Below are 10,724 nucleotides of genomic sequence, written 5' to 3'. Positions count from 1 at the left end.
GAGAAGTAAAGAAAATAGGAAAAAAGCCATCAACAGCACTGCTGCTGCTGCTGCTGCGTCGCTTCAGTCGTGTCCGACTGTGTGTGACCCCATAGACAGAAGCCTACCAGGCTCCCCTGTCCCTGGGATTCTCCAGGCAAGAACACTGGAGTGGGTTGCCATTTCCTTCTCCAATGCACGAAAGTGAAAAGTGAAAGGGAAGTCGCTCAGTCGTGTCCGACTCTTAGCGACCCCATGGACTACAGCTTACCAGGCTCCTCCGTCCATGGGATTTTCCAGGCAAGAATACAGGAGTGGGGTGCCATTGCCTTCTCTGCATCAACAGCACAGGGTTATATAAAACTGAAATACTCATAAAAGAAAAAGATAGCATTTAGAATTAAAGGCCTGATAAAAGCAAGGGAAATGTTAACTGAAGAGTTAAAAGATTAAGTTGAGAAAACTCCCAGAAATTAGAAAACAAGGCAAACATGTAAAAAAATAGAAAATGTTGCTGTTTAGTTACTTAGCTGTGTCCGACTCTTTGCAACCCCATGGGCTGCAGCACTCCAGGCTTCCCTGTCCTTTACTATCTCCTGGAGTTTGCTCAAACTCATGTCCATTGAGTCAGCGATGCCATCAAACCATCTCATCCTCTGTTGCCCCCTTCTCCTCCTTTCCTCATTCTTTCTCAGCATCAGGGTCTTTTTCATTGAGCTGGCTCTTTGCATCAGGCCAAAGTACTGAAGTTTAAATATGGAGAAATTAAAAGATCAGTTCAAATGGACTGAAGAGTAGAAGTTCTAGAAAGAGAGAATAGAGAAAATAAAGTTATCCAAAAAATAATTTCAGATGACTTCCTAGGAAAACACTTGGAAAATCAAAGTATATTGTTGTATAATTCTGGAACACTATGGAGAAAGAGAAACTTCTAAAAACAACCAAAGAAGACTAAATGTAGTCACATGAGGTTTTGATCAGAATAGATTTAAAAGTTTTACCAGTAGTACTAGAAATTAAAAGACAGGGGAATAATGCCTTCAAATTCTCAGGGAAAATTACTTACACTCTATTGTTCTGTATTCAGCCAAAATATTAGTCAAGTGTAAAAGTAGAATTTTTAAAATTGCAGGCATGCAAGAATTTAGAAAGCTTATACCACAAGCATGTTTCTTAAGGGTAAGTAAATTCAACATACTCCTTCAATATAGCAGAAAATCTATAGATACTGCATAAAATTGATAATCAAGAAGCAGAGGTATAAAATAGTGGACTTAGCTCATATAGTCACTAGAAGAAAGATCAATAAGATTCTAAAGTGGTTGGAAAGATTAGAGGGTCAGGGAGGAGGACTAATGCTCTTCCCTATGAGTTTTCTAATTTTTTTAAAATGTGCATGTATTAATTTTATTAAAATAATTTTGTATTATAATCAAAAAGGAAAGCAAATGGAAAGACGGAAAGTGAGGTAATAAAAGCAATGAATCTTATAAAGATAGAGGTGGGGGAGGGTGAAGTATTTACTGTAATACTCTTTACACACATGAAGCTCTTTAACCCTCACACTCCTGAAAGAAATACCATTATACCATTTTAGAGATGAGGAAACTAAGGCTCCAGGAAATTAAAGGAATTTGCCCGAAGTCACACAGCTAGGAACTGGCAGAATTGAGGCTGAACCCAAGTCTGTCTGGTTCCAAAGCTCAGTCATATTCCATTACATAGTTCTGAATATTGGCAAACAGAAGAGAAAGATACTGGGACCTAATATGAAGGGAAGACAGTAAGTTTTGAGTAGAGGAAACACGAATATTAAGGTAAGTTGAAAGTGAAGAGTCGTCAGAGGGCAATAATTGAAAGTACAGAAGAGAGAAGGAATAATTTATCCAAGTTTTAGATAGTTGGGCTTCCCAGGTGGCCTCATTGGTAAAGAATCTGCCTTTCAATGCAGGAGACATGAGAGATGCAGGTTCAACCCCTGGGTCGGGAAGATCCCTTGGAGTAGAAAATGGCAACCCACTCCAGTATTCTTGCCTGGAAAAGTCCATGGACATAGGAGCCTGGTGGACTATAATCCATGGGATCAAAAAGAGTTGCACACAACTAAATACACACATACTGATGGCCTATGCAGATTTTACCTTAGAAAATTAGGGGAAAGCAGCATGGTGATATAGGCAGGAGTAGAGTTGTGGAAAGGAGGTAAGTGTGGGTGAAATTGTTATCAAACTGGAATTTGTAAGTCTGATACTCTTTTTCTCTGTGAAGTAAGAGTTTAGTTATTCTCCTAGGACCAAATGAATAAGGAAAGGGTTGGATCTTTGCAGGAGACTAGGGGGAAGAGTGAAATTGGAAAATGACTGGAGCCTTTAGGAAAGAGAGTAGGGTTGCCAGATTCAGCAAATAAAAATACCACTCGCTCAGTGAAATCTGAATTGCAGATTAAAACGACATGATTGTTTCAGTATATGTCTCAAATATTGCATGGTATTTTTTTTTATATATTCTTTTTTTTAAAGTTTTATTTTATTTTTAAACTTTACATAATTGTATTAGTTTTGCCAAACATCAAAATGAATCCACCACAGGCATACACGTGCTCCCATCCTGAACCCCCTCCACCCCCCCCCACCATCCCTCTGGGTCATCCCAGCGCACCAGCCCCAAGCATCCAGCATCGCGCATCGAACCTGGACTGGCAACTCGTTTCTTACATGATATTCTACATGTTTCAATGTCACTCTCCCAAATCTTCCCACCCTCTCCCTCTCCCACAGAGTCCATAAGACTGTTCTATACATCAGTGTCTCTTTTGCTGTCTCGTACACCAGGTTATTGTTACCATCTTTCTAAATTCCATATATATGCGTTAGTATACTGTATTTATGTTTTTCCTTCTGGCTTACTTCACTCTGTATAATAGGCTCCAGTTTCATCCACCTCATTAGAACTGATTCAAATGTATTCTTTTTAATGACTGAGTAATACTCCATTGTGTATATGTACCATAGCTTTCTTATCCATTCATCTGCTGATGGACATCTAGGTTGCTTCCATGTCCTGGCTATTATAAACAGTGCTGCGATGAACATTGCATGGTATTTTATCTGGCAGCCCTTAAAGAGAAACATTAAAGCATGCATATGCTTAGTCGCTCAGTTATGTCTGACTCTTTTCAACCCCATGGACTGTAGTCCACCAGGCTCCTCTGTCTGTGGGGATCTCCAGGCAAGAATACTGGAGTGGACTGCCTTGCCTTACTCCAGGGGATCTTCCCAACCCAGGGACTGAACCCAGCTCTCCCAAAGCATGCATAAAGAACAGCAAAGCTGCTTTGAAATAAGAAGTCTGGAATGGATCCACCTCAATGTAATGGGCATCAGATGGTAAGCTCAGTGTGCGGGGAAGAAGGTAGGAACACTGGGCTTATCTTCCAGGCAACAGTTGAAAGGGAGCTGGGCTAACAGCCAGGAGATAGCTTGAGGGGACAGTACTTGGGGCCTCTCATGAGAATGATGGGAAGAGACAAATGTGGGCACCAAACTGGCAGGGAAGCCATTACGGCAAATCACTGTGACTGCTTTCTAATTTTACCTGAATGCTCACCTACATTTTATATCTCATAGCTGTGCACTAAGGATGAATATTGCTAAGTAATCATCTGCAAAGTATTTGAACTCTTCTAAATATTGAATCAGTATTGAATGTTGTCCTCCAACAGTATTCACGAAAAAAGGACTGACTTCCCCCACATAATTCTTTGACATGGTTGAGGTTTATTGTGGTGGTTTGGGGTAGCGGTTAAGAAATCAGCAACTTGTCTATGGTCAACGCCCACGCTAACCAAGTTGCTTAATTTGTTTGAGACTCAGTTTCCTTGTTTGTAAAATTAGGATTTTAATAGTACCTATCTTGGAACTTACCTATGGTCCAGTGGTTAAGACAGTGCTTCCAATGCAGGGGGCGTGAGTTCCATCTCTGGTTGGCAATTAAGATCCCACATGCAGCATGGCACAGCCCCGCCACCCCCACAAAGACAAAAACAAAAAACACAACCCAAATCCAAACAAAAAAACATAGTACCTAACTTGTGTTAGGATCATGATAAGTAAAGGTAAGGTAAGGATAAAATGTGTTAATATGTATGAAGCTTGATAGTCAGGAAATAAGTGGTTTTAAAGGACTTTCATTGTCAGACAGTTGTATACATACAGAACCCCTAAACTGTTTACTGAAGGCATTTGACATGGCATTTGAGTTTTCAAACCTAGCTCAGCGATACAGTGGTTTAAACTGTGTGACATTTCCTTCATCAACAAAATGACCAACAACATTTGCTTCACAGAGCAGTAGTGTTAAATTAGATAATCTACCACATGCCTGATATAGTCTGGGTGTACCATCTACTTTAATTCTTTTCCCTTTAAAGAACTCATAAATTAGTAGATGGGGTGAAGTTTGCCAAGTCCACACATTATGTTGTGCTGAGCAAACTCAATATATCATACCTTTTAAGAGAAATACATCCTCAAACCCAATCAGAGTTTATTCTAGAGGACCGTTATCTTGGTTTCTATGTCTTACGAATTTACTGTTGTTGAGTTTGAGGGTGTGTGCTGGGCCCATGGCTGTTGAAGAGAGCTTTTGGGCAAACTATATACTAACTGTCGTTTGATTTTTTTTTTTTTTTTTGCAAAGTCATAAGATCCCAGAAGCCAGGAGTTGTTGTTTATTCATTCAGCCTCCTTCTGAGTCATTCAGGTACAGGGTGTGACTGTACTGTGTTAATTGAAACTTCACAACGGAGAAGTTTTGCGTTCACATCTGCCTGGATGGGAAGCCAGTGAGACCAGAGATTGGGTGGAAACCGTCTTGCAAAGCTACACGCAGAAGGGCAGGGCAGAAGGGCCCTCAGTTTACCACGTAGGTGGAGCTGACCAAGGCCGACTCTCAGTCTCACATTCTGAAGCAGCATGCAAGCGAAACGAAAGAGTGGGCGAGTTGTGAGCACCGAGGCTGGGCCTCCGAAGTAGAAAGACAGACAAGGGCGCCGGCCCCAGGCTGGGCAGCTGCCGGTCCTAGGCTGGTCCGCGCCGGGTAGCCCTTTCTCTTTGGAAACTCCTGAGCTGCCCAAGCTGTTTAAACTCTTGGGCCCCAGCAGCTGCCCACCCCCTCACAGACCTCACCACTGGCTAGAATCTGGGACACAAGGCCTGATTTTGCGCCCAGTTGAGTGAGGGGAACCCCCACACAACACCTCGCCCCCAGCTGGCCCATTTCACTGTGCGCCCCGCGAAAGCCACTTTCTGCCCCTCAGACCGCAAGCTTTGAGGCAGCAGAAGGATAAAGGTGAGGGAGGGAAGTGAGCTGAAGTGGAGGAACCTCCCAGGCCATTCTTCTACCCGGGCTGCATGTCTCCTCCATCCTTCTGGCAGCCCTTCCCAGCATCTCGTCCCCAGGAACACGACCGGGACTCGCGGGGTCGCGGAGCTGGTTTCCCCCTGCCTCCGCAGAAGCGCCTGAGGTCCGGGTCGGGGTGGGGGGTGTGGGGTGGGGTGAGGGCCCGGAGCGCCCGGCCACAATCTTCAGACTCCGATCCCCCACGGGCTGCGGGGTTAGGGGACCAGAAAGGCGCACTAGATTGGCCAGGCCGTCCTCTGTCTCCTAAAACTCTTCTTGAGAAAAGTTTCCAAAAGCGCGTCACCTCCCTTCTTTTCTAAGGCTGGGGAAAACGGTCTCCACCGCCAGGGAGCGGCGGATAGCAGGGCGAGGGCCGTGATTTATACGTTTAGAGTCCAGGGGGCACCAGGCTCCGCCCCCTTTCTTTTTTTTTTCCCCTTTCTTTTTTTGGTTCCCTTGGGGAGGAGGGGTTCTTTTTTGTCTGTGTGTTTCTGCCGCAGATCTTTCCTGGACAGTGAGTCTCAGCTGCACAGATCCGGCGGCCCCCAGGCGCGAGCGGAGGGGCATGGGGGTTTGAGGCACTCAATCCTCCTCATTTCTTCCTAAAGAAGCCACTCAGCCTCAGCGGGGCGCTCGGCGACTTCAGCTAACCGGTCTGCCCGGCCACGGCAAGAGCGTTGGCCATTGGAGTGTGCGGCTGCGGAGGGAGGGGATCCCGACTCGAGTAAATTGAGAGCTCGACGTAGTCAGTCCCGGGCAGCAGCAAGATGCCGAGCGCGCAGTGCAGACCCGGAGCTCCGCGAACGCAGCTGCGTCCCGCCTGAGCCAGGTAGGGAGTGAGCGCTGGGCAGGCGCGGACCCGGGCGCGCGGGGGAGCATCGCGGCCGGAGGTCTTCAGAGGCAGAAACAAAATTTTCAAACCGGAGAGAAGCAAAGCAAACACTTTTAAACCATCCATCTCTGGGTGCTGAGAACAAGCATCTCTGGGCTACTCAGGCGCCCAACCGGATCGGATTGTTCTGGGCTCACTAAAAAGTTTGGAAAAGTATTAAGTCCTCTTTGTAGAACCATCTGGGGTTGGGGGATAGAGGAAGCTGCGGTGGGTCAGCGGAGTGGGAGGGAAGGCGCTTATTTTGGGCAATCCTATAGACAAAGACTGCGGGAGATGAGATAAGGGCTTAAACTTGCCCTGCGAGCGAGCCGGGTGTGGAATTAGATGGGGGGAAACGCGGAGCTACTGGGCGCCGAGCAGCCTCTGGGTCCCGGGAATTGCTGTGGTCCTGAGAATTCCACTTTTATCGCATTTGCTACCGTGAATGTCACCCTGAAACATTTAAACATCTTATGGGTAAACTGCTCACACGTGCCATGTTTCATCCCCTCGACACTTTGTAGTTCTCTGAGACGAGGCAACGTATTGGGGGAGGGCAGTAAATAAAACTGGCTTAGCAACGAACCGCTAGGCTTCTGTTTGTATGAGTTTCTGGAGAGTAATTTTGCATTCGGAATTTGAAACGCAGTGGCGTGTATTTTTAGCGTTTGTAATTTAATTTTTTGTATGCATGTTTGGGCTATATCCACAGTAACTAAAAATACTCCTTTTGCAATCAATGGGTGTACGAAACTTCTGGGATTTATTGCAATAGCTTATGAATGATTTTTACTGAGTACTTTTATAGTTTCTTGCACTGACTTGCGCGGAAAAAAAAAAAAAGAAGAAGAATGAAAAGGCAGTTGCTTCACGGAGGCGCTAAAGCTTTCCTGTTTACCGCAAGGCCAGGGCGGGCTTGGCTGCCCACACTGTGCTGTGCCTTCGGACCCTAAGCACACCTGCTCCTAGAGATTATTAATAGAGCCTAAAAAGTGACTTACGCTTTCAAATGATTTTCGTGCAAATCTAACTTCTTGCATGGCAATTAGGAGGTAGTTTTAGCTGGGTAGTGCCGGAGCACAGAGGTGTGCGTCTCACATTGGTGATTTGGTCTCTTCGAAGGTGTGACTAGGAGCTACTGGTGAGCCCGCCGCGAAGCTGGTGAAGGCTTTAGTTTTTCTACTGGAGCTGGAAACCTGGTGGGAGTGGGGACAGCGTTGGGAGAGGTGGAGGGTGTGTGTGTGTGTGTGTGTGTGTTGAGGAGGCAGGAGTGGAATTAAATGGGGCTCACACCTCCAGTTTTCCCATTTCCATTTGAGTGTATGTAGTAACCATAGGGGACTTTTTCGTCTTGTCGTCGAATCGGAGTTTTCCGTTTGGGTAATTTTTTTTTTCTCCTTTCTTTCTCTCTCTCACCCTTCTTCCTTTTTTTCCCCAAGAAATGAGAGTTTGATGTTTTTTAAAAAAATCCTTCCCCCTGCACTCTCCCCAAGTTTCCTTAAAACAAATCAACAATAAGAAAACTGGAGCAATGCCTTTGCTAGAATGAATTACGCCAGTGTGCTGTGGCTTTTCCCCTGACTCTCTGCTGTTTGTGATTTGTTTAAGGCTGTGGTTTCCGAGGCCCTCTCCAGCTAAAGAAAACCTGCACACACAAAAAAGCCTGGATCTCTCTCCTTGAACCACCCCGGCTGCCTGTGAAGGCTCGCTCCGCCTCGCCCTCTAGCGTTCATCTGGAGAAGCGCCGCCCCGGGTGTCGGGACCGTGCGCATCATGGGGTCCACCCGTATCCCGCTGGTCAAGGCCCTCCACAGCCCTGTCTCGGACTATGTCAACTACGACATCATCGTCCGGCATTATAACTACACGGGAAAGCTGAAGATCAGCGCGGACAAGGACAATGGCATTAAACTGATCTCAGTGGTGTTCATTCTCATCTGCTGCTTTATCATCCTAGAGAACATTTTTGTTTTGCTGACCATCTGGAAAACCAAGAAGTTCCACCGACCCATGTACTATTTTATCGGCAATCTGGCCCTCTCAGACCTGTTGGCGGGAGTGGCCTACACAGCCAACCTGCTCTTGTCTGGGGCCACCACCTACAAGCTAACCCCCGCCCAGTGGTTTCTGCGGGAAGGGAGTATGTTTGTGGCCCTCTCGGCCTCCGTGTTCAGCCTCCTGGCCATCGCCATTGAGCGCTACATCACCATGCTGAAGATGAAACTCCACAATGGGAGCAACAGGTTCCGCTCCTTCCTGCTCATCAGTGCCTGCTGGGTCATCTCCCTCATCCTGGGGGGCCTGCCTATCATGGGCTGGAACTGCATCAGCACGCTGCCCAGCTGTTCTACTGTGCTGCCGCTCTACCACAAGCACTATATCCTCTTCTGCACCACGGTCTTCACTCTGCTCCTGCTCTCCATTGTCATCCTGTACTGCAGGATCTACTCCTTGGTCAGGACTCGCAGCCGCCGTCTGACCTTCCGCAAGAACATTTCCAAGGCCAGCCGCAGCTCTGAGAAGTCGCTGGCACTGCTCAAGACCGTGATTATTGTCCTGGGCGTCTTCATCGCCTGCTGGGCACCACTCTTCATCCTGCTCCTGCTCGACGTGGGCTGCAAGGTGAAGACCTGTGACATCCTCTTCAGAACGGAGTACTTCCTGGTGTTGGCTGTGCTCAACTCTGGCACCAACCCCATCATTTACACTTTGTCCAACAAGGAGATGCGTCGGGCCTTCGTCCGGATCATGTCCTGCTGCAAGTGCCCCAGTAGAGACTCCGCGAGTAAATTCACACGACCCATCATCGCGGGCATGGAATTCAGCCGCAGTAAGTCAGACAACTCCTCCCACCCCCAGAAGGACGATGGGGACAACCCAGAGACCATTATGTCTTCTGGAAACGTCAACTCTTCTTCCTAAAAGGGGAAACTGCCGACCCATGGGGAGTGTTCTTGCATGGTCACCCACCACCCCAGTGTTTGGGGAGAAAAAATAAAAACCAACCAAGCCTCTGTGCCTCCACTGCTTCCAGGGAGGAGCTGTCCGAAGCCAGAGGGAGGGAGAAGGAGCACAGAACAGTCTGGTAGTGCCTGGAGTTGGTGGGTAGACTTAGTTCCTGTGAACAATGCACTGGGAAGGGTGGAGATCAGGTCCTCGCCTGGAATCTATTTCCTCCCCTTGCCGGAGTTTTGATTTTGCACTGAGCCAAAGGTCTAGCATTGTCAAGCTCCTGAAGGGTTCGTTTGGCCCCTCCTCAAAGACTAATGTCCGTGTGTGAAAGCATGTCTGACGGGAGCTTTGAGGAGATGTTTTCTTTCACTTTAGTTTCCAACGCAAGTGAGTGTGTGCACTTCTGCTTCGCTAGGTATGCTCTACATACCTACTATGCTAGGCATCCCACCCTCCCTTCCCCTTCACACCCCTCCTCAGAATACCTTTACTTTATATTTTAACTACCTGGCACTCAGAGCTGGGAGTGTGGCACAGTCCAGTCTTGAGCATATGTAGCAGGTAGGCTGCATCCAGCAGGTAGACTGTGGTGGAGATGGTTTGGAGCTGGAAAGCAATTTTACTTGCTGTGTGGCCAAAGTTTCCACATAAGCTGGATGAGTGTTTTTGAATTTAATTGCAGTCACTTAAAAAAAAAAAAAAACAACCTTTGCAATGAAATGTGTTGCAGTATTATATCCATCGTGGCTGAAATCTGCATAAGGAAGTCCAATTTATTTAAATGACATCAGCCAGTATCCTTAGTGTCATAAGAGAAACAAACAAGCAAAAGAAGGTGAAAACTGACTCGGGGTTGGGGGGTGACTTTGTAAACCAAGAGAGTTTTTTTTTTTTTTTAATTAGTTTATCTAACAATACAACATCTGTCTTTGGCACTTTTGTTGATGTTTCTTTCAGAGTGTTGTGGGAATCATTTCAACCAACAGGATGGCTGTATTTTGTTGTGTTAAAAGTACTTTGTGTAATCTTTGAATGTATTTGTTTCAGCATTTTATTGGATTTTCCTAACCTGTGTTAACACCATTGAATGTGTATTTCTTCAGAAAATACCATCTTCTTGTGCCCTTAAAAAGCATTACTTTAACTGATAGGGAACATGACAAGGTTTTCAGTACATTAAGTAGTTAATTGAAGATGTGTATAAATGTCACAAAGAATAAAAAAAAATATTGGTGTCTGTTTAGTATGGTTTCCAGTGCAATTAAATCAAGAAATGTCTTTTTTTTTTAATAGTATTTAAAAGGTTTCTGACAATGTGGATCGTTTTGCACATAGCTTTATCAACTTTTAAACATTAATAAACTGATTTTTTAAAGATTCTTTGGTGAAGAGCATTTTTAAAAAATAATTAGTAAGACATTCTATCTGACTATGTGCCTCTTTAGAGTTAAAGTTAAAGGCAAATTTCTGTTATTCTTCATGGGATTTTATCTTGATAAACTAGAGAGTGGAAAAAAAAAGT

At 45.7% G+C, this 10,724-nt stretch overlaps 1 protein-coding gene across 1 annotated transcript; it reads left to right on the top strand.

Annotated features, from left to right (window-relative positions):
* Positions 1-5,855: 5,855 nt before the first annotated feature.
* On the top strand, positions 5,856-9,908 carry S1PR1 (sphingosine-1-phosphate receptor 1). The gene is made up of 2 exons (XM_005906279.3): positions 5,856-6,208; positions 7,859-9,908. Exon 2 carries the CDS (start codon positions 8,024-8,026, stop codon positions 9,170-9,172), a length of 1,149 nt encoding a protein of 382 aa, XP_005906341.1. The 5' UTR covers positions 5,856-6,208; positions 7,859-8,023; the 3' UTR covers positions 9,173-9,908.
* Positions 9,909-10,724: the final 816 nt, after the last annotated feature.

This window comes from Bos mutus, chromosome 3 (assembly GCF_027580195.1).
Source record: "Bos mutus isolate GX-2022 chromosome 3, NWIPB_WYAK_1.1, whole genome shotgun sequence".
In the NCBI taxonomy this organism is placed as follows: Eukaryota; Metazoa; Chordata; class Mammalia; order Artiodactyla; family Bovidae; genus Bos; species Bos mutus.
Note: the sequence above shows the minus strand (reverse complement) of the source record. Positions and strands in the feature narration are given on the sequence as shown.